Source organism: Sinohyriopsis cumingii, unplaced genomic scaffold, assembly GCF_028554795.1.
Source record: "Sinohyriopsis cumingii isolate HCF-2022 unplaced genomic scaffold, ASM2855479v2 utg000913l, whole genome shotgun sequence".
In the NCBI taxonomy this organism is placed as follows: Eukaryota; Metazoa; Mollusca; class Bivalvia; order Unionida; family Unionidae; genus Sinohyriopsis; species Sinohyriopsis cumingii.
This window is the reverse complement of record NW_028315943.1, coordinates 4,301,605-4,328,658: the sequence shown is the minus strand read 5'-3', so window position 1 is coordinate 4,328,658 and position 27,054 is coordinate 4,301,605. Positions and strand designations below refer to the sequence as shown.

At 30.5% G+C, this 27,054-nt stretch overlaps 1 protein-coding gene across 3 annotated transcripts in view; it reads right to left on the bottom strand.

Moving 5' to 3' along the window:
- Positions 1-886: 886 nt before the first annotated feature.
- The window catches only part of LOC149773072 (protein Mdm4-like), an 84,684-nt gene continuing 58,516 nt past the window's right edge, over positions 887-27,054 (bottom strand). For 2 of the 3 annotated variants that reach the window (XM_089946907.1, XM_089946906.1), the window contains exon 11: positions 887-10,734. In XM_089946907.1, the coding sequence (XP_089803033.1) occupies positions 9,940-10,734 (795 nt within the window). In that variant the 3' untranslated portion in view covers positions 887-9,939. The remainder of the gene's footprint in view (positions 10,735-27,054) is intronic. The other variant, XR_016417496.1, reaches the window with a different exon arrangement.

Genomic DNA, 27,054 nt, shown 5'->3' with positions numbered 1-27,054 from the left:
AGCTACTGACAAGCTTTCTCACATGCCCACATTGGCTGAATCTTAGACTCGAACCGCCGCAGACAGAGGTGAGATGGCAGTGATCCGTAACGAAGAGCGCTTTAGACCACTCGGCCACTCGGGGCCCCCAACTGTAATTGTAATGATGCTAAATTGACCGTATTCAACTGTAAAAAATGTAATGGTGTTAAATTGACTGCATTCAACTGCTGTTGTTGTTGTAGGGTTTAACATCATTTTTCAGCACAAGATAGGCTATACATGGCGGCAAGTATAACTGGTGGAGGAAGAACCCTGGACAACCCCAGGAAGAACCACTGACCCACGAGAAACTACTGGCAAGCTTTCTCAAGTACCAACGTTTGCTGAGCCTAAGACTCGAACCCAAGATGACAGCAGTGAGATGGCAGTGATCCGGAACGGTGATCACTTTAGACCACTCAGGGCCCCATATTCAACTGTAAATGTAATGATGCTATATTGACCGTATTCAACTATAAATGTAATGATGCTATATGCTAAACTGACCGTATTCAACTCTAAATGTAATGATGCTATATTGACTGTATTCAACTCTAAATGTAATGATGCTATATTGACTGCATTCAACTGTAAATGTAATGATGCTAAACTGACCGTATTCAACTATAAATGTAATGATGCTATATTGGCTGTATTCAACTAAATCAACTATAAATGTAATGATGCTATATTGACTGTATTCAACTCTAAATGTAATGATGCTATATTGACTGTATTCAACTGTAAATATAATGATGCTAAACTCTGATTCACACGACACAGTAAATTACCAAACAAGTGAATATTATGCATTCATTAAATAATTATTTATATAAACAAAATCATAAAGAAAAAGAAGTCAGTGTAACAATAAAAAACTTTATTTACATCACATTTCTTCTCAGTTATTTAGCAGACTTACAATGAAAGAAAATGAACACAAACTTGTATTGCACCTTGTCTACATTGAATACAACAAATGAATAACATTTTTATTATGTGTAAAATATGCATACAACTGTGAACAGCAGAGACCCATATCTGTCATTGTATCTAGTCTACCCAAATGAACAGTACAGACCCATGTATGTCATTGTATCTGGTCTACCCAAATGAACAGTACAGACCCATGTATGTCATTGTATCTGGTCTACCCAAATGAACAGTACAGACCCATGTATGTCATTGTATCTGTCTACCCAAATGAACAGTACAGACCTAGATCTGTCATTGTATCTAGTCTACCCAAATGAACAGTACAGACCTTGATCTGTCATTGTATCTGGTCTACCCAAATGAACAGTACAGACCTAGATCTGTCATTGTATCTGGTCTATCTAAGTGAACAGTATAGACCTTGATCTGTCATTGTATCTGGTCTACCCAAATGAACAGTACAGACCTAGATCTGTCATTGTATCTGGTCTAAGTGAACAGTATAGACCTAGATCTGTCATTGTATCTGGCCTACCCAAATGAACAGTACAGATCTTGATCTGCCATCACATCCTGTATCAGTAGATAAGGGTCTGTCCAAGTGAACAGCACAGACCTCAATATACCAAATTACATATCAGCCAGTGGACAAGTGTCTACCAAAGAGAACAGCATAGAACATAATCAGTCATCACACACTGTACCAGCAGATCATGATCTACCCAAGTGGACACCATAAACCTTGGTCTACCACTGCATACTGTGCTATAGGAGTAGTGTCTAACAAAGTGAATAACACAGACCTTGTTTGACCACTGTAACCTGTGCCACTGGATTAATATTCACCTAAATGAAAATCACAGATCTTGATCTGCCATTATATAATAAACCAGTGAATCACCTTCTATTCAAGTAAACAGCACTGACCTTGGTCTGCCAATGCATACTGTTCCAGTGAATTGGAGTATATGCAAGTGAAAAGCACACACATTCATCTGGCATTGTATACTAAACCAGTGGATCAGTGTCTAAACCTTGATCTGTGATCACACACTGTGCGAGTGGATCAGTTTCTACCCTGATCACTCTCAAAGATTTCTAGTGAACAGCACAGATCTTTGTTCTACTGCCACGTCTAAGTCTATACTGTTTAGCAAATTATATTGAAAGTAAATACAGTATTATTCCTGAAGGAGACATTAATTATAACTCTGTAAATAACACAGATGCCCACTACCAACAGGTCTAATAGGGGCCACAACTCAATTCAAACTTAATTGGGAAACCATCAAAACTGAACCCTTCCTTATGTAAAGCCTCATGTCAAATTTGGGTTCAATCAATCAAGTCCTTCAAAAGTTATTAACTAGAAATGAAAACTGCAACAGATAAGATGGAGGGAGATTAGTAATGCAAACCCTCCCCTCCATCCATGGCTAGGGCATAACAGTAATTGCAACAAATTGGATATCTTATTTTCAAAAAGTCCCCTGTAACAGGTTTGCTTTTATAATCATTCTATAACTGACAATGTAACATCTTTGAGTTCTGATCAAAATAAATATAGAAAAAAACTTGCTTGATCATAAAATGTTGCAGACAAGCTTAATAACCATATTTCAAATGAAAGTTTGACAATTATTAGATTGACAAGATCTAGGCCAAGTCTGATTTTCTTCTTTTTCATCCAAATCTTACCAAGCTGTAGCCTCTCTTTGACTCAAGTGTTTGTAAATACAAATTCATTTTCTGCTCAATTACTTTTGAAGAATGATATAAAATTCAACTACATTTGATAATCAGGTGCATATGCATTACCTGGACACATTACTAGCATTTCTTTGCAAACAAAGGCTGAAAAAATTGGGTAATAATAGTTTAAAGGAACACATCTATGCTCATATATAATTTGGATCAAACTGCAAACTGTATAGACCCAGATCTGCCATCAGATAATGCATAGACCCAGATCTGCCATCAGATAATGCATAGACAGATCTGGTTCTGGGGCTATTCAGTTAGTTGGGCCTAATCAGTAGAATCAACAAACCTTGACCTGCCATTGCACACTATGCATGCATATAATGGTGTATGTTGTTAGCAGTTAGACCGGACTTATATGCACGTTTAAATGGCTGATTCAAGGGCTAGACAACAAGCTTTCCTACTATAATACAGTATTATGCAAAATCGATGCTGTACACTAATAACAGCTGAATAATTTTGGAGGAAGAATTATTTACTCTTAATCAAGATACAATCTTGGTATGTCTATTTGGACATGTCTTTTTCAGATCTGTTCTTTAAAAGCATGCACCATAACCAGATAAAATTAAACATGTTGCATGCTTCTTTTCTTTTTAATGTACCAAAAGACTAATGATACATGTATTTTGTAATTGCTATCAAATCATATATTTCAAGCACCAATGATAGTGTTCTGCATCCAAGGACAAATTGAAAAAAGCTCTACTCATAAAAAAAAAATAATTGACAGTATTTCTCTAAGCCTCTATCTTCATACTTTAAAACATGACTGTCATGATTATAAACCATGTCTATTTTCTTACATATTCTGCCAAGTAAAAAAAACAAATGATACAAAAATGTACAACTACTATATATGCTCATGTACAAATAGAGTCCAACTGCAAACTACACAGACCCTGATCTGACCTTGCTTGATGCACTGGTAGATCTGATTGATGCAGTCTGTGTTAAGAAAATTCAGTGAACCAAAGAAAGACCATGATAGGGTTGTGCATAATGTGGTATTTGCAGCTTGTCTCCACTTACATACAAGTAAACACAGTAACTGCCCCAAACACTTAAAGCCACTATACTTGCCCTAGTCTTGAAAGAAGGTATGATACAGTATATGCATTTTGGCAACAACATAATTTATTATATTTAATTAATGTAGGCTGCACTTCTAACAATCATAACAGCTATAAAGCAGTATACATCTGTGGTGACAAATTTTGGCAGTTTTTCCCAAATGAACACATTGACAAGTGTTTATTTAGACACTATGGTGTCCAAAAGTCTACTAAATTCTATAAACATACTTTTAACTATAAATATTCAATGTATTTAATTTTGGTGCTTTTCAAATAATTTTGGTGCTGTTCATTAATATTTTATGAACTGTAAAATAGAATGCAATTTGATAATAATTCAACAACAATTCTTTTCATATTCAATTTTTAAAAAGAAAGAATGCAATATATATGAACACAGATACTGAAAATTTTGGTTTGAAATCTCCATTCCCCCTTTGAAATAAGGTAAATTTTCTAACTAAGCATGGCTTCAACAAAGAAAAATAGTAGGGGTAGAAAATTTGATTTGCGATTTTCATGCATTTTAGTAGATTTTTCAGCACAATTTTTGAGAATCGGCATGAATTGCGCACTAAATCATCATAAAACAGATACTGCAAACATTTCCATTTATGATGCTATAATGATGATACATTATAACAATAGTATAATGATACATAACCTGATACATAAACATACGATACACTGCAATGTCAGTAAGATGATAAATTATAACAATATGATGATGATACATAACAAAGATACAATGATATTACATTATAACAATGATGGGTTGGCTTGGTTTTGTAGGTTCAATGCCATTTTTCAGCATATGAGAAGGTACACATGGTTGCCAATATAAATGATGGAGGAAAAACTTGGGTTTTAAAAAAACAGAAAAAAGTATTCAACCCAAGGGAAGCTAATGGCAAACATTTTCAAATGTCCAAACTGGCCAGGTCAAGACTCAAATCCATCTGGTCAGAGCTGTGATGTTAGTGATCTATACACGTGAGTGTCTTAGCGTATTTAGCCACCCCACAGTATGAAGAAGATGATAGATGGTAAAGACAATAATGATGAAGTATAACAATGATATTATCATCATGCATGAGAACAACGATATTATTTCAATACACAACAACAAACTATGATGCTTGATAAATGATAAGAACAATATAATTAAAAATGATAAACAGCTATTGGAGAGATGGAGAAATTTCATTAAATTTTTAAGTAGGAGGTGTTTACAGAAAGTAGATGGTGGGTTGGAAGAATCAGGGTAGAAGTGGGGTTGGAAGAATCAGGGTAGAAGGGGGGGTTGGAAGAATCAGATCACCATTCTTTTGTCATTAAAATAGCTAGCATTAGAAGCTAAACTAATGGAGGGGGAGTGTATGAGTATTGACATAATACCCATGTCAGATAACAGCAAACAAGTCGTTCAAAAAGACTAATGCTCAACTGTCAGAACAGAATTTCCACAGAATACACAATAAGACTTCTTTTGAACTGCGGAGTATCAAAACCATCTGTGATGTTCTAGGGTGATAAGAGCATCAAAGCAGTCAGCCATAATGTATGTAAGATCAGATATTTAGGGCAAAGTAGACACCATTAAAGTCTTCTTGTTAAAAACACCATATCAATATGACCATTAATTCTGGAGAATTAGTGACAAAATTTCCAATATTTGGCAGGCATATTTGTGGCCAGATCAGCACCATTTTGTATTCAAGACTGGCTAGACATCATAATCAGAATCCCCATGCAATATGACTTAACATTTCTGAATACCAATAACAGGATTTTCAAGATGACTGCCAACTAACTACACATCATGAAAAGTCTTTAAGTGAAAATTCCATGTTGATAAAAGAATCCATTCATGAGAAGTAAAGATTAAACAAAATTCAAGCTGAGATGTGGTAACTGCAATGGATGTCAAAATAATTTAAAAAATTCATTGATGATCAACTTGACATCAAAAGTCTTCATGTACAACCACGTTTTGTTAAAAAAGAGAAGCAACAAGATTTCAAGGTGACAGTTATGACCTTACCAGATAAGAGATCAGCACCATTTTCACTGAGGATCATCTAGACATCGTAAGAAGTCTTTTTATTTAAAACTCCATGTAGATATGACCACCCATTTTGGAAAAGCATTAACAAGTTTTTCAAAATGACACTGTAGCAGCCTTACTAGATGTCCAAGAGAAACCAATGTCATTTAGCACCAACATGAGAAGTCTTTTAGTGAAACCCCATGTTGATATGACCATTCATCCAGGAAGAATAGTGATAATAAGATTTTAACATGGCTGCTGTGGTGACCATACTGCATGTCTAAGCAACATGATTGCCATTTAGGACAAACCAGATGTTAGGATGAATGTGTACAGTTTCATGTCATCCTTAAAGAAGTTAAGAAGGAGTAACAACAGCAGCAACAACAAGGAGCAGCAGCAACAACTTGTTCTAACAGATGGATAGACAACAGACCATTTCATAAGCTGTTTCAATCTATGAACAGTTGAGCTACAAATGTGGTTATATTATCTACAGTGATATAATAAATGATGAGATATTCAACAATTATTGGTGAGATAAAAAGAAAATCAAAATACAAAACCAAAATACAACATAAGGACAATGTAGCTTTATGTATTTTGGATAATGAAATAATGCCGATACAACTTTTGCTTATGTACTTTAAACCAATTCCCATTCTTTGGCATTACTGAAACTATTTACCATTTTCTTGTTATGAACACAACTGAAATCTGTGTGTAGTGTTACCAATCATCTAATGTAAGACTACATTTGTTTACAAAATCATTGTCAGTGGAGTCTGTGATGGTAGGGTAATAACAATAGCAAAATTGTTAGATTTCAGAACAACTGTTCAATGCAATGGCAATCCTGGTGGTCATCTCAGGTGTTCTAGTGGTCAATGAAAATAAAAAAGATAGGCCAGTGGCTGTTAACTGAAAGCTATCTTGGTTTCACTTTCATTAAATAAAATATGAAATTCCAAAATCTGTAATAATGCCATCTGAAAGGCAGATACATATGTTTGAACACTCTAGATTAGCTTCTGTACCAAGAAACTAAAAATTCTCTCAAGCAGTGTCTTTACAAAAAAAATTCCTGTTCCAAGACTTCTGTAATTTTGTGAACATATAATGAAATGTGGAATTACCACCAAATATTTGAAACAATTTTGTGAAAGCCTGGATGGTTGACATCTCTGCATTATGCATATTTGGGTTTTGCTGATTGCAGCTTGGCATGTGTTGCATATTTGGGTTTTGCTGATTGTAGCTGGGCATGTGTTATGTATGTATAAATATGCTTCTTACACATCCTACGGATTTGTTTGGTGATGGCATCTTAGTAGATGTATGTTAGCATATACAAAATGCAAGTTTAGATAATGGACAATTACAATAAAACAAATAATACAGCTCAAAATCTTTCTTAACCAGCTAATAAATAACTATGCACTGATAAGCTGGCAATATGTAACATAAGCAAGACAAACAATAATAAAAACAATATTGAAATTCAAGAACTAAAGCTGCCATAAGTTGTGCATGTCTCTTCTGCACATGCAGAATGTGTATATAAAAATCTATGTACTAAATCCTCATGACTCATTCTGATACGACAGTGCAAAACTTTCATACTGGTAACAACTGCATCACAATTCTAGTACTCATACAACAGCAGCTATCAACCTTCACCTTTCATGAAAGTATGAAATTGAAGTACTTTGTATGTATAATGCACAGTGACAATATGAAACTACCAACATATAAACTGCAGTTCAAAAGCAGTTTTCAATCTAGCCATCAAGGAAATGACAGCGACATCACTGGCTATATGATCAGGAGAGATCGATATTCCTAGGTACTGGTCTAGGATATTGGCTTGCCAATTTTGGCTGCTACCAGCAAAAGATCTGATCTACTCTTATCACTATGGTGCCAAAGTGAAATGGTATTTGTTTTTGAGATTCACAGGAACTTGTACAAACTCAAAATATCACTCATTTCAACACAAACAGCAAAATAAATGATAAAAATAAACAATGTCTTTAACATTACAAGAGAACACACCATGGAACAATATAAAATATCTGTAATTATTATATTCATATGGCAGGTTGAAAAAGTAAGGATTTGAAACTGTCTGGTCAGGGTATTGTAAACAATCCAAAAATGGACATAAATTTTTATCAGCTGACAGCCACCCTGAAAATGGTAGCAACTGAACCATCTCATGTAACAAAATGTTCCAATGCCCCAGAAATCATAATAATGTTCTACATTTTGAGATGACTAATGCACATGCATAGCACGATAAAGTGCATACGTTTGTTGGTGAGTCCTAATAGTTTTTTTGGTCCTTAGAGGCCATAAACTCCACATCTCAATGTCATCAGGCCTCAATTCCAATGTTAAATATTACAAAATCATCAAGAATTCCCAATTTAAGCAATTTACTATTGAATATGCCTATTCCTATTTATTACATTTTTTTCCCCAGTAATAATGTTTGGGGTCAATCCCAATTAACCAACAAAAAGATGGTACTAACAAGTGAAGTTATTGCCAGGAGTTACAATTCCAACACGGTTATCTAGTCGTGTGGTAAGCTGCAGTAGGTAATATTATTAACAGGAATTACAACTCCAACATGGGTTTCTAGTCATGTGGTAAGCTAAAATAGGTAATATTATTACTATGAATCACAACTCCATCATGGTTATCTATTTGTGTGGTAAGCTGCAGTAGGCAATATTATTACTAGGAATCACAAATCCATCAGAGTTATCTATTTGTGTGGTAAGCTGCATGATATGGTAAATAATATATTAAAATTGCCACTAAAATCAAATTTTAAAAAAAAATCTAGGTATGACGATTAATCAAAATATCTTAAAATAAATGATTATAGTTTTCTTATTTTTACTTTTTGAATTTTGAGAAGAAATTTTCAGCAAAGTAAAACATGTGCATAACAACTTCCAGTTGTTGTTGTTGTGGGGTTTAACGCCATTTTTTAGCACACGATAGGCTATACATGGTGACCAGTATTAATGGTGGAGGAAGAACGCAGGAAAACCCCAGAAAGAACCACCGACCCACGAGAAGCTACTGGCAAGCTTTCTCACATACCAACATTGGCTGAATCCACAACTTCCACTTAATATAGCTTTTCATTTTTTAGTACATCCTAAGCACTAACAACAAGGCAGATGCCAAATTTGCCAGTCCACCTTTTTATTTTATAGGTTATGAGAACTTAACCCAAACATAAGAAAATGCCCATGAAAAAACCCCACCTCCAACTAATCAAAATCAAAGGCTGATCAGTCATGATAAACAAATTAATGATCTTTAAAAATTTTAATAAATTCTGCAAAAATTATCAAGCTGCAAGTCACAGCATATAGCACAAGCTTCTAAAGCCAAACTTACAGTAAGTTCTGTGAAAAGTTTCAAAAACTTGCACAAAGTTTTGTATCAAGAAATAATATTAGATTATATAAAGCAAAAGCTTGTCCAGTTTGTAAGCACACAATTCAGAACGTTAATGAAACCTGTACAATGCACATGGAAAGTTCACATAAATATTTAACAGAGTAAACCTGCTACCATATATAATCACTTATAAGTCAAGTCCAACTGCAAACTGCACAAACCCAGACATGCTGTCGCATTAAGCAATTGCAGATTTGGGTCTGCGCAGTTTGTTAGAAGCAATCAGTAGAACAAATAATGAAGATCATGATTTGCTGGCATATAATGCAACAGAAGATCATGGTCAATTTTGTTTGCAGTTGGAGTCCACTTATAAGGAGTATATACAGTAGTTGATAGGCAAAAGTTTCTGTGACTTCATTAAATATGAAATTAATAAAATGCATTGAATAATATAACAAATCATTCACTGAAAGAAATTAATTAAATATATAACAATTATTCAGCTTGTGTGATTAAGTTAATATATTATGAAAAATGAATATCTTCTATGTGTACCCTGAAGTTCTGAAAATAATATAAAGTTTTACTGATTTATGCCCTGTCGTATCAAATGAAGATATTCTCACACGGTATTCATAAAACCTGATTTCTTATGAAATATAACTCTTATAATATATAATTTTTCACAACCTTCTGAATTGTGCGCCTACAAACTGGACAAGCTTTACCTTTTCTTTTTAGTCTTATTGCACAAGAAAAACAGCAAACTTGATGCCCTGAGCTGCCATGTATAATACTGGCGGCTTTAGGTTTTGTCAAGCAAATCATGCAGGGGTCGGCTAGACAAGCACTCTGATTAGCTACTCTTGCCAAAAAGCTATCTTGATAGGATGATTTTGAAACCTCTTCTTTTCTGGGCTTCTTTGGTGGAGAGCTGACTGATGAATTCAATGAGGAATCTGTAGATGGTGTGGAGTCCTTTTTAGCAGGGACACAACGAAAGTTCAAGAGGCTATGTCGGACTTCTAGTGATTCTGACTTAATGGGTGTCTTGTCTTCATATGATGTAATAGATTTAGTAGTCGATTCAGTCACCACTTCCTGACTAGATGGCTGTGTTGAGCCAACACCAGAATCTGTCAGATCCACCCCTGGAGAGCGTTTAGTAACTATTGGCATAGATCCCTCACAAGTCTCTTTCTGAGCTTCTCTATACATGCCCTTGTCGACTCGAGTAGATTTTTTCGGTGACAGTCTTTTTTGGGGCTTAGCACAATGTCTGTCTCCTGATGGATAAACATCACTATCAGATGATGAAGGAATTCTGGTTTTAGGTACTGGCTTAAGATTATCTTGTTCAGATTTATCTGGCAGCCATCCAGGACGCAGCTTCCAGCAAAGATTACAGTAACGCTGAACTGCAGGGTTTCTCGTTTCACATTCAGCACATTTCCACTTGTCCTAAAAATTAAGAATGATACTGATTACAGAAATGACATTTTGAGACTTGTTTTTGCCTGGAAAAAACAGTATGCCTGATATCACTCACCTGGATTACATAACTTGACGGGTCATAATTTCACTATGCAATCTTCTCTTGTACAGCAAGAAACTCATGCCAACTATCTCCCAACCTTTAAATTGTGTGTCAATTTTACCTATATTTTCCAACTGGACACAAATTATTTCCAAAGATAAGTGCATAATTAATAGGCATAGATCTCACTCACATCCACACTTGTTCAACCTATTTACTAAGTTATAGCAACACTGGTTGAAATATAGTTTTTTAATCTATACCCAGCAATAACAAAATATATATTACTATATAACCCAAAATATACAAATCCAACTAGAGCAATATTATATATATATATATATATATATATATATATATATATATATATATATATATATATATATACATACATACATACACATATACATACACACACACACACACACAGTGTGACCCCACTATAGCATGCTCTGTTATAACACAAATTCGGATATAACAATATAACATGGTGTGGCTCCCGAAATTTCATGTACACGCATTTTACTTGTACAAGAAAAAAAATTCTTTCTTAAAAGTAAGAAAAAAAACATAAAAAGTTTATTATCATTTTGGGGGAGAGATTGCGTATGAATAATACAAGATGATTGTGGTGTGGCTCCTGAAATTTTATATGTATTTTTCTCGTACACAAAGAAAGTAGTTTTTTCTTCTTAAAAGTACGAAAAATAACTTGTAAAAAGTTTATTCTGGGATCTGGTAGGGCTTTGCCAATGGTACAAACTTGAATTTTTTTCCTTTTTGGTGGCAAGATATACCATCTTATTGGTTTATTCAATAGGCAGAGAGGAACAGCAACTAGAATAGACCAAACAATGGCCAATTCCTGTTTAAAAATGTACCCGGATAAAATAGTTTGCTGAAATTTCAAAGGAAACAGATTACCTTTGAAGCACTGATTGTTATGAAAAAGTACTCAGCAAATGGGAACAAATTCAGTCTCAATCATAAAAGACAGTTATATGATGTTGGCACCACAATAAGACATGGACATTTGTTTAGTTCTCCAAAGCTGTCTTTAGCAGTGACTTCAATAACGCATGTACCCTTCATCAAAGAAAGCAGACTACAATCTTCAATAAAAACAAAGAACTTTTCTTCAAAGGAAGTCAGTACCAAACTTAAAATAAAAGTAACGGAATCTGATGGATTTTTGCATTTTTCAACATGACTGGAACACTTTGCTGTGAAAGTTTCCTTTTTGCAGGGAAAAAGTTTATGCTTATGAATGCTACCAGTGGTGGCTTAAAACGTAAACTTTTACCCACTTGGGACGTACTGAAAAGTAATTGTGTTTTGTCATTTGTTATGTGATTGTGCTATGTTTTTCCACTGAATTCAGACCAATATGGCCTGTGACAAAATTAGTGAATATTTTAAATGTGTGTGTGTTTTCATTTTCTCATGCACAGAACTTGTGTACTTAGAGTTGACAGGTCACCCTACTGCCCTTCTTAACATATTCACCTTAAAGTGCAGTATAAACAAAAGCACATGGCTCAAGAACCTCATTGCACAATGCTTCCAACACATAACAATAATAACTTTTTCTTGATATTTTTTTCTTTTCTAAGAGTAGCAAATATAGCTAGATTCCACTGAGATTATTATTCAGATTTCCATAAATGGTACGTTAATGTAATGTGATTTGGATTTTTAACATAGCTTTAACAACTGTGCAGTCATATATTTCTAAGACGTCTGCAATATGGCAATTTATAGTGATGTCTAGCAATTGGGTATCATGCCACAGACATGTAACATGATGTCCAACCCAGTCACATTATTCTGACACCAGGCCGACCAGTCCTAACACTAAACTCTTAATGCTGAGTGCCAAGTGAGGCAGCTGTTAGTACCATTTTTATAAGTTTCTGGTATGACTCGACTGGTATTGAATCCATGACCTCCCGCATCCGAGGCGGAGCTCTAACCACTAGGCCACCAGAGCAGTCCATATAAGAGTGCAAAACCTGAGAACCTTTGTAAAGACCGAGAAGCAATAATAGTACCTAATGAATACTGTGTTTTGACTCTGACAACTAAATTGCAAAGTTGGAATAAGTTGGGAGAGAAGAAAAAAAATTATGTTTGTACCATTCCAGGGAAATCCCTGTTGCAGGGTTGCATTATTTGTCTCATGGGGAGACAAATAATATAACCCCTTGACTGGGATTTCCTTGTCTCAGTAAAAAGCAACATAGATTCTATTATTATCACTTGGCCTCCTTACTTATGTATACTGCTCTTTCCTTATCACCTGGCTACCTTACCAATGTATATAGCTTATAGCAATCATGACTGGAATATGCTTTCCATGCAAAACACATCAACAAAGTACATTACTGGCCTTTCTACGTAGGCCATAACAGCCGAGTCAATACATCATCCAATCATTCACAAATCATGTTGTGGTTACAATTTGAGTAATAGTAAGCGTATAAAGCAAGCCATCTTGAGTCTTTGTTAATGCACAAGTCACCCATCATTAACTATAATTCCAGGAAAATAAGAGCTGTTATTTTTTAAATCTGTCTCTTTACTTAGTTTTTTATATAATTATAGCAGTAAATTCATGTATTCCAATGAAATGAATTTGTTTCAAAATGCAATCATTTTTCAATGAGTACTTATCATTTACAAACATGTTATAGTAGGTTTTGGAATACGTCCAAAGTTCAAGCAGTTGTCAATGTAACCATCGTAATTAGAGCCCCTTTCAATATAACCATCATAATTCAAGCATTTTCCAACATAACCATCATAATTCAAGTACTTTTCAACATAACCATCATAATTCAAGCACTTTTCAACATGGCCATCATAATTCAAGCATTTTTCAACATAACCATCATAATTCAAGTATTTTTCAACATAACCATCATAATTCAAGTATTTTTCAACGCAACTATCATCATTCAAGCACTTTTCAATATAACCATCATCATTCAAGCACTTTTCAACATAACCATCAAAATTCAAGCATTTTTCAACATAACCATCATAATTCAACTATTTTTCAACATAACCATCAAAATTCAAGTACTTTTCAACATAACCATCATAATTCAAGTACTTTTCAACATAACCATCATAATTCAAGCATTTTTCAACATAACCATCAAAATTCAACTATTTTTCAACATAACCATCATAATTCAACTATTTTTCAACATAACCATCATAATTCAAGCACTTTTCAACATAACCATCATAATTCAACTATTTTTCAACATAACCATCAAAATTCAAGTATTTTTCAACATAACCATCATAATTCAACTATTTTTCAACATAACCATCAAAATTCAAGTACTTTTCAACATAACCATCATAATTCAAGCATTTTTCAACATAACCATCATAATTCAAGCACTTTTCAACATAACCATCATAATTCAAGCACTTTTCAACATAACCATCAAAATTCAAGTACTTTTCAACATAACCATCACAATTCAAGTACTTTTCAACATAACCATCATAATTCAAGTATTTTTCAACATAACCATCATAATTCAAGCACTTTTCAACATAACCATCATAATTCAAGTACTTTTCAACATAACCATCATAAATCAAGTACTTTTCAACATAACCATCACAATTCAAGTACTTTTCAACATAACCATCATAATTCAAGTATTTTTCAACATAACCATCATAATTCAAGCATTTTTCAACATAACCATCATAATTCAAGCACTTTTCAACATAACCATCATAATTCAAGCACTTTTCAACATAACCATCTTAATTCAACTATTTTTCAACATAACCATCATAATTCAACTATTTTTTAACATAACCATCAAAATTCAAGTATTTTTCAACATAACCATCATAATTCAACTATTTTTCAACATAACCATCATAATTCAAGTACTTTTCAACATAACCATCATAATTCAAGCACTTTTCAACATAACCATCAAAATTCAAGCACTTTTCAACATAACCATCATAATTCAAGCATTTTTCAACATAACCATCATAATTCAAGTATTTTTCAACATAACCATCATAATTCAAGCACTTTTCAACATAACCATCATAATTCAACTATTTTTCAACATAACCATCATAATTCAAATATTTTTCAACATAACCATCATAATTCAAGCATTTTTCAACATAACCATCATAATTCAAGTACTTTTCAACATAACCATCATAATTCAAGTATTTTTCAACATAACCATCATAATTCAAGTACTTTTCAACATAACCATCATAATTCAAGCACTTTTCAACATAACCATCATAATTCAACTATTTTTCAACATAACCATCAAAATTCAAGTATTTTTCAACATAACCATCAAAATTCAAGTATATTTCAACATAACCATCAAAATTCAAGTATTTTTCAACATAACCATCATAATTCAAGTACTTTTCAACATAACCATCATAATTCAAACACTTTTCAATATAACCATCATAATTCAAGCACTTTTCAACATAACCATCATAATTCAAGTATTTTTCAACATAACCATCATAATTCAAGTATTTTTCAACATAACCATCATAATTCAAGCATTTTTCAACATAACCATCATAATTCAACTATTTTTCAACATAACCATCATAATTCAAGTATTTTTCAACATAACCATCATAATTCAAGCATTTTTCAACATAACCATCATAATTCAAGTACTTTCCAACATAACCATCATAATTCAAGTACTTTCCAACATAACCATCATAATTCAAGTATTTTCAACATAACCATCATAATTCAAGTATTTTTCAACATAACCATCATAATTCAAGTACTTTTCTACATAACCATCATAATTCAAGCACTTTTCAACATAACCATCATAATTCAAGCATTTTTCAACATAACCATCATAATTCAAGTTTTTTCAACATAACCATCATAATTCAAGCATTTTTCAACATAACCATCAAAATTCAAGCACTTTTCAACATAACCATCATAATTCAAGTATTTTTCAACATAACCATCATAATTCAAGCACTTTTCAACATGGCCATCAGAATTCAAGCATTTTTCAACATAACCATCAAAATTCAAGCACTTTTCAACATAACCATCATAATTCAACTATTTTTCAACATAACCATCATAATTCCAGCACTTTTCAACATGGCCATCATAATTCAAGCATTTTTCAACATAACCATCATAATTCAAGCACTTTTCAACATAACCATCATAATTCAACTATTTTTCAACATAACCATCATAATTCAAGCACTTTTCAACATAACCATCATAATTCAAGGATTTTTCAACATAACCATCATAATTCAAGCATTTTTCAACATAACCATCATAATTCAAGCATTTTTCAACATAACCATCATAATTCAAGCATTTTTCAACATAACCATCATAATTCAACTATTTTTCAACATAACCATCATAATTCAAGTATTTTTTAACATAACCATCAAAATTCAAGTATTTTTCAACATAACCATCATAAATCAACTATTTTTCAACATAACCATCATAATTCAAGTACTTTTCAACATAACCATCATAATTCAAGCACTTTTCAACATAACCATCTTAATTCAACTATTTTTCAACATAACCATCATAATTCAAGTATTTTTTAACATAACCATCAAAATTCAAGCACTTTTCAACATAACCATCTTAATTCAACTATTTTTCAACATAGCCATCATAATTCAACTATTTTTCAACATATCCATCATAATTCAAGCACTTTTCAACATAACCATCATAATTCAAGCACTTTTCAACATAACCATCATAATTCAAGTACTTTTCAACATAACCATCATAATTCAACTATTTTTCAACATAACCATCATAATTCAAGTATTTTTTAACATAACCATCAAAATTCAAGCATTTTTCAACATAACCAACATAACTCAAGTATTTTTCAACATAACCATCATAATTCAAGTACTTTTCAACATAACCATCATAATTCAAGTACTTTTCAACATAACCATCATAATTCAACTATTTTTCAACATAACCATCATAATTCAAGCACTTTTCAACATAACCATCATAATTCAAGCATTTTTCAACATAACCATCATAATTCAAGCATTTTTCAACATAACCATCATAATTCAAGCACTTTTCAACATAACCATCATAATTCAAGCATTTTTCAACATAACCATCATAATTCAAGTATTTTTCAACATAACCATCATAATTCAAGTACTTTTCGACATAACCATCATAATTCAAGCACTTTTCAACATAACCATCATAATTCAACTATTTTTCAACATAACCATCATAATTCAAGCACTTTTCAACATAACCATCATAATTCAAGCATTTTTCAACATAACCATCATAATTCAAGCATTTTTCAACATAACCATCATAATTCAAGCATTTTTCAACATAACCATCATAATTCAAGCATTTTTCAACATAACCATCATAATTCAAGTACTTTTCAACATAACCATCATAATTCAAGTATTTTTCAACATAACCATCATAATTCAAGTACTTTTCAACATAATCATCATAATTCAAGCACTTTTCAACATAACCATCATAATCCAACTATTTTTCAACATAACCATCAAAATTCAAGTATTTTTCAACATAACCATCAAAATTCAAGTATTTTTCAACATAACCATCATAATTCAAGCACTTTTCAACATAACCATCATAATTCAAGCACTTTTCAATATAACCATCATAATTCAAGCACTTTTCAACATAACCATCATAATTCAAGCACTTTTCAACATAACCATCATAATTCAAGCATTTTTCAACATAACCATCATAATTCAACTATTTTTCAACATAACCATCATAATTCAAGCATTTTTCAACATAACCATCATAATTCAAGCATTTTTCAACATAACCATCATAATTCAAGTACTTTTCAACATAACCATCATAATTCAAGTATTTTTCAACATAACCATCATAATTCAAGCACTTTTCAACATAACCATCATAATTCAAGCATTTTTCAACATAACCATCATAATTCAAGCATTTTTCAACATAACCATCATAATTCAAGCATTTTTCAACATAACCATCATAATTCAAGTATTTTTCAACATAACCATCATAATTCAAGCATTTTTCAACATAACCATCATAATTCAAGCACTTTTCAACATAACCATCATAATTCAAGCATTTTTCAACATAACCATCATAATTCAAGTATTTTTCAACATAACCATCAAAATTCAAGTACTTTTCAACATAACCATCATAATTCAAGCACTTTTCAACATAACCATCATAATTCAACTATTTTTCAAGATAACCATCATAATTCAACTATTTTTCAACATAACCATCATAATTCAAGCACTTTTCAACATAACCATCATAATTCAAGCATTTTTCAACATAACCATCATAATTCAAGCATTTTTCAACATAACCATCATAATTCAAGCATTTTTCAACATAACCATCATAATTCAAGTACTTTTCAACATAACCATCATAATTCAAGTATTTTTCAACATAACCATCATAATTCAAGTACTTTTCAACATAACCATCATAATTCAAGCACTTTTCAACATAACCATCATAATCCAACTATTTTTCAACATAACCATCAAAATTCAAGTATTTTTCAACATAACCATCAAAATTCAAGTATTTTTCAACATAACCATCATAATTCAAGCACTTTTCAACATAACCATCATAATTCAAGCACTTTTCAATATAACCATCATAATTCAAGCACTTTTCAACATAACCATCATAATTCAAGTATTTTTCAACATAACCATCATAATTCAACTATTTTTCAACATAACCATCATAATTCAAGCATTTTTCAACATAACCATCATAATTCAAGTATTTTGCAACATAACCATCATAATTCAACTATTTTTCAACATAACCATCATAATTCAAGCATTTTTCAACATAACCATCATAATTCAGGTATTTTTCAACATAACCATCATAATTCAAGCATTTTTCAACATAACCATCATAATTCAAGTACTTTTCAACATAACCATCATAATTCAAGTACTTTCCAACATAACCATCATAATTCAGGTATTTTCAACATAAGCATCATAATTCAAGTATTTTTCAACATAACCATCATAATTCAAGCACTTTTCAACATAACCATCATAATTCAAGCATTTTTCAACATAACCATCATAATTCAAGCATTTTTTAAATAACCATCATAATTCAAGCATTTTTCAACATAACCATCATAATTCAAGTACTTTTCAACATAACCATCATAATTCAAGTATTTTTCAACATAACCATCATAATTCAAGTACTTTTCAACATAACCATCATAATTCAACTATTTTTCAACATAACCATCATAATTCAACTATTTTTCAACATAACCATCATAATTCAAGCACTTTTCAACACAACCATCATAATTCAAGCATTTTTCAACATAACCATCATAATTCAAGCATTTTTCAACATAACCATCATAATTCAAGCATTTTTCAACATAACCATCATAATTCAAGTTCTTTTCAACATAACCATCATAATTCAAGTATTTTTCAACATAACCATCATAATTCAAGTACTTTTCAACATAACCATCATAATTCAAGCACTTTTCAACATAACCATCATAATTCAACTATTTTTCAACATAACCATCAAAATTCAAGTATTTTTCAACATAACCATCAAAATTCAAGTATATTTCAACATAACCATCAAAATTCAAGTATTTTTCAACATAACCATCATAATTCAAGCACTTTTCAACATAACCATCATAATTCAAACACTTTTCAATATAACCATCATAATTCAAGCACTTTTCAACATAACCATCATAATTCAAGTATTTTTCAACATAACCATCATAATTCAAGTATTTTTCAACATAACCATCATAATTCAAGCATTTTTCAACATAACCATCATAATTCAAGTATTTTTCAACATAACCATCATAATTCAACTATTTTTCAACATAACCATCATAATTCAAGCATTTTTCAACATAACCATCATAATTCAAGTATTTTTCAACATAACCATCATAATTCAAGCATTTTCCAACATAACCATCATAATTCAAGTACTTTCCAACATAACCATCATAATTCAAGTACTTTCCAACATAACCATCATAATTCAAGTATTTTCAACATAACCATCATAATTCAAGTATTTTTCAACATAACCATCATAATTCAAGTACTTTTCAACATAACCATCATAATTCAAGCACTTTTCAACATAACCATCATAATTCAAGCATTTTTCAACATAACCATCAAAATTCAAGCACTTTTCAACATAACCATCATAATTCAACTATTTTTCAACATAACCATCATAATTCAAGCACTTTTCAACATGGCCATCATAATTCAAGCATTTTTCAACATAACCATCATAATTCAAGCACTTTTCAACATAACCATCATAATTCAACTATTTTTCAACATAACCATCATAATTCAAGCATTTTTCAACATAACCATCATAATTCAAGGATTTTTCAACATAACCATCATAATTCAAGGATTTTTCAACATAACCATCATAATTCAAGCATTTTTCAACATAACCATCATAATTCAAGTATTTTTCAACATAACCATCATAATTCAAGCATTTTTCAACATAACCATCATAATTCAACTATTTTTCAACATAACCATCATAATTCAAGTATTTTTTAACATAACCATCAAAATTCAAGTATTTTTCAACATAACCATCATAAATCAACTATTTTTCAACATAACCATCATAATTCAAGTACTTTTCAACATAACCATCATAATTCAAGCACTTTTCAACATAACCATCTTAATTCAACTATTTTTCAACATAACCATCATAATTCAAGTATTTTTTAACATAACCATCAAAATTCAAGCATTTTTGAACATAACCATCTTAATTCAACTATTTTTCAACATAGCCATCATAATTCAACTATTTTTCAACATAACCATCATAATTCAAGCACTTTTCAACATAACCATCATAATTCAAGCACTTTTCAACATAACCATCATAATTCAAGTACTTTTCAACATAACCATCATAATTCAACTATTTTTCAACATAACCATCATAATTCAAGTATTTTTTAACATAACCATCAAAATTCAAGCATTTTTCAACATAACCAACATAATTCAAGTATTTTTCAACATAACCATCATAATTCAAGTACTTTTCAACATAACCATCATAATTCAAGTACTTTTCAACATAACCATCATAATTCAACTATTTTTCAACATAACCATCACAATTCAAGCACTTTTCAACATAACCATCATAATTCAAGCATTTTTCAACATAACCATCATAATTCAAGCATTTTTCAACATAACCATCATAATTCAAGCACTTTTCAACATAACCATCATAATTCAAGCACTTTTCAACATAACCATCATAATTCAAGCATTTTTCAACATAACCATCATAATTCAAGCATTTTTCAACATAACCATCATAATTCAAGTACTTTTCAACATAACCATCATAATTCAAGCACTTTTCAACATAACCATCATAATTCAACTATTTTTCAACATAACCATCATAATTCAACTATTTTTCAACATAACCATCATAATTCAAGCACTTTTCAACATAACCATCATAATTCAACTATTTTTCAACATAACCATCATAATTCCAGCACTTTTCAACATGGCCATCATAATTCAAGCATTTTTCAACATAACCATTTTCAACATAACCATCATAATTCAACTATTTTTCAACATAACCATCATAATTCAAGTATTTTTTAACATAACCATCAAAATTCAAGTATTTTTCAACATAACCATCATAATTCAAGTATTTTTCAACATAACCATCATAATTCAAGTACTTTTCAACATAACCATCATAATTCAAGCACTTTTCAACATAACCATCATAATTCAACTATTTTTCAACATAACCATCAAAATTCAAGTATTTTTCAACATAACCATCAAAATTCAAGTATATTTCAACATAACCATCAAAATTCAAGTATTTTTCAACATAACCATCATAATTCAAGTACTTTTCAACATAACCATCATAATTCAAACACTTTTCAATATAACCATCATAATTCAAGCACTTTTCAACATAACCATCATAATTCAAGTATTTTTCAACATAACCATCATAATTCAAGTATTTTTCAACATAACCATCATAATTCAAGCATTTTTCAACATAACCATCATAATTCAACTATTTTTCAACATAACCATCATAATTCAAGTATTTTTCAACATAACCATCATAATTCAAGCATTTTTCAACATAACCATCATAATTCAAGTACTTTCCAACATAACCATCATAATTCAAGTACTTTCCAACATAACCATCATAATTCAAGTATTTTCAACATAACCATCATAATTCAAGTATTTTTCAACATAACCATCATAATTCAAGTACTTTTCTACATAACCATCATAATTCAAGCACTTTTCAACATAACCATCATAATTCAAGCATTTTTCAACATAACCATCATAATTCAAGTTTTTTCAACATAACCATCATAATTCAAGCATTTTTCAACATAACCATCAAAATTCAAGCACTTTTCAACATAACCATCATAATTCAAGTATTTTTCAACATAACCATCATAATTCAAGCACTTTTCAACATGGCCATCAGAATTCAAGCATTTTTCAACATAACCATCAAAATTCAAGCACTTTTCAACATAACCATCGTAATTCAACTATTTTTCAACATAACCATCATAATTCCAGCACTTTTCAACATGGCCATCATAATTCAAGCATTTTTCAACATAACCATCATAATTCAAGCACTTTTCAACATAACCATCATAATTCAACTATTTTTCAACATAACCATCATAATTCAAGCATTTTTCAACATAACCATCATAATTCAAGGATTTTTCAACATAACCATCATAATTCAAGCATTTTTCAACATAACCATCATAATTCAAGCATTTTTCAACATAACCATCATAATTCAAGCATTTTTCAACATAACCATCATAATTCAACTATTTTTCAACATAACCATCATAATTCAAGTATTTTTTAACATAACCATCAAAATTCAAGTATTTTTCAACATAACCATCATAAATCAACTATTTTTCAACATAACCATCATAATTCAAGTACTTTTCAACATAACCATCATAATTCAAGCACTTTTCAACATAACCATCTTAATTCAACTATTTTTCAACATAACCATCATAATTCAAGTATTTTTTAACATAACCATCAAAATTCAAGCACTTTTCAACATAACCATCTTAATTCAACTATTTTTCAACATAGCCATCATAATTCAACTATTTTTCAACATAACCATCATAATTCAAGCACTTTTCAACATAACCATCATAATTGAAGCACTTTTCAACATAACCATCATAATTCAAGTACTTTTCAACATAACCATCATAATTCAACTATTTTTCAACATAACCATCATAATTCAAGTATTTTTTAACATAACCATCAAAATTCAAGCATTTTTCAACATAACCAACATAACTCAAGTATTTTTCAACATAACCATCATAATTCAAGTACTTTTCAACATAACCATCATAATTCAAGTACTTTTCAACATAACCATCATAATTCAACTATTTTTCAACATAACCATCATAATTCAAGCACTTTTCAACATAACCATCATAATTCAAGCATTTTTCAACATAACCATCATAATTCAAGCATTTTTCAACATAACCATCATAATTCAAGCACTTTTCAACATAACCATCATAATTCAAGCATTTTTCAACATAACCATCATAATTCAAGTATTTTTCAACATAACCATCATAATTCAAGTACTTTTCGACATAACCATCATAATTCAAGCACTTTTCAACATAACCTTCATAATTCAACTATTTTTCAACATAACCATCATAATTCAAGCACTTTTCAACATAACCATCATAATTCAAGCATTTTTCAACATAACCATCATAATTCAAGCATTTTTCAACATAACCATCATAATTCAAGCATTTTTCAACATAACCATCATAATTCAAGCATTTTTCAACATAACCATCATAATTCAAGTACTTTTCAACATAACCATCATAATTCAAGTATTTTTCAACATAACCATCATAATTCAAGTACTTTTCAACATAATCATCATAATTCAAGCACTTTTCAACATAACCATCATAATCCAACTATTTTTCAACATAACCATCAAAATTCAAGTATTTTTCAACATAACCATCAAAATTCAAGTATTTTTCAACATAACCATCATAATTCAAGCACTTTTCAACATAACCATCATAATTCAAGCACTTTTCAATATAACCATCATAATTCAAGCACTTTTCAACATAACCATCATAATTCAAGCACTTTTCAACATAACCATCATAATTCAAGCATTTTTCAACATAACCATCATAATTCAACTATTTTTCAACATAACCATCATAATTCAAGCATTTTTCAACATAACCATCATAATTCAAGCATTTTTCAACATAACCATCATAATTCAAGTACTTTTCAACATAACCATCATAATTCAAGTATTTTTCAACATAACCATCATAATTCAAGCACTTTTCAACATAACCATCATAATTCAAGCATTTTTCAACATAACCATCATAATTCAAGCATTTTTCAACATAACCATCATAATTCAAGCATTTTTCAACATAACCATCATAATTCAAGTATTTTTCAACATAACCATCATAATTCAAGCATTTTTCAACATAACCATCATAATTCAAGCATTTTTCAACATAACCATCATAATTAAAGCACTTTTCAACATAACCATCATAATTCAAGCATTTTTCAACATAACCATCATAATTCAAGTATTTTTCAACATAACCATCAAAATTCAAGCACTTTTCAACATAACCATCATAATTCAAGTACTTTTCAACATAACCATCATAATTCAACTATTTTTCAAGATAACCATCATAATTCAACTATTTTTCAACATAACCATCATAATTCAAGCACTTTTCAACATAACCATCATAATTCAAGCATTTTTCAACATAACCATCATAATTCAAGCATTTTTCAACATAACCATCATAATTCAAGCATTTTTCAACATAACCATCATAATTCAAGTACTTTTCAACATAACCATCATAATTCAAGTATTTTTCAACATAACCATCATAATTCAAGTACTTTTCAACATAACCATCATAATTCAAGCACTTTTCAACATAACCATCATAATCCAACTATTTTTCAACATAACCATCAAAATTCAAGTATTTTTCAACATAACCATCAAAATTCAAGTATTTTTCAACATAACCATCATAATTCAAGCACTTTTCAACATAACCATCATAATTCAAGCACTTTTCAATATAACCATCATAATTCAAGCACTTTTCAACATAACCATCATAATTCAAGTATTTTTCAACATAACCATCATAATTCAACTATTTTTCAACATAACCATCATAATTCAAGCATTTTTCAACATAACCATCATAATTCAAGTATTTTTCAACATAACCATCATAATTCAACTATTTTTCAACATAACCATCATAATTCAAGCATTTTTCAACATAACCATCATAATTCAGGTATTTTTCAACATAACCATCATAATTCAAGCATTTTTCAACATAACCATCATAATTCAAGTACTTTTCAACATAACCATCATAATTCAAGTACTTTCCAACATAACCATCATAATTCAGGTATTTTCAACATAACCATCATAATTCAAGTATTTTTCAACATAACCATCATAATTCAAGTACTTTTCAACATAACCATCATAATTCAAGCACTTTTCAACATAACCATCATAATTCAAGCATTTTTCAACATAACCATCATAATTCAAGCATTTTTCAACATAACCATCATAATTCAAGCATTTTTCAACATAACCATCATAATTCAAGTACTTTTCAACATAACCATCATAATTCAAGTATTTTTCAACATAACCATCATAATTCAAGTACTTTTCAACATAACCATCATAATTCAACTATTTTTCAACATAACCATCATAATTCAACTATTTTTCAACATAACCATCATAATTCAAGCACTTTTCAACATAACCATCATAATTCAAGCATTTTTCAACATAACCATCATAATTCAAGCATTTTTCAACATAACCATCATAATTCAAGCATTTTTCAACATAACCATCATAATTCAAGTTCTTTTCAACATAACCATCATAATTCAAGTATTTTTCAACATAACCATCATAATTCAAGTACTTTTCAACATAACCATCATAATTCAAGCACTTTTCAACATAACCATCATAATTCAACTATTTTTCAACATAACCATCAAAATTCAAGTATTTTTCAACATAACCATCAAAATTCAAGTATATTTCAACATAACCATCAAAATTCAAGTATTTTTCAACATAACCATCATAATTCAAGCACTTTTCAACATAACCATCATAATTCAAACACTTTTCAATATAACCATCATAATTCAAGCACTTTTCAACATAACCATCATAATTCAAGTATTTTTCAACATAACCATCATAATTCAAGTATTTTTCAACATAACCATCATAATTCAAGCATTTTTCAACATAACCATCATAATTCAAGTATTTTTCAACATAACCATCATAATTCAACTATTTTTCAACATAACCATCATAATTCAAGCACTTTTCAACATAACCATCATAATTCAAGTATTTTTCAACATAACCATCATAATTCAAGCATTTTCCAACATAACCATCATAATTCAAGTACTTTCCAACATAACCATCATAATTCAAGTACTTTCCAACATAACCATCATAATTCAAGTATTTTCAACATAACCATCATAATTCAAGTATTTTTCAACATAACCATCATAATTCAAGTACTTTTCAACATAACCATCATAATTCAAGCACTTTTCAACATAACCATCATAATTCAAGCATTTTTCAACATAACCATCAAAATTCAAGCACTTTTCAACATAACCATCATAATTCAACTATTTTTCAACATAACCATCATAATTCAAGCACTTTTCAACATGGCCATCATAATTCAAGCATTTTTCAACATAACCATCATAATTCAAGCACTTTTCAACATAACCATCATAATTCAACTATTTTTCAACATGACCATCATAATTCAAGCATTTTTCAACATAACCATCATAATTCAAGGATTTTTCAACATAAC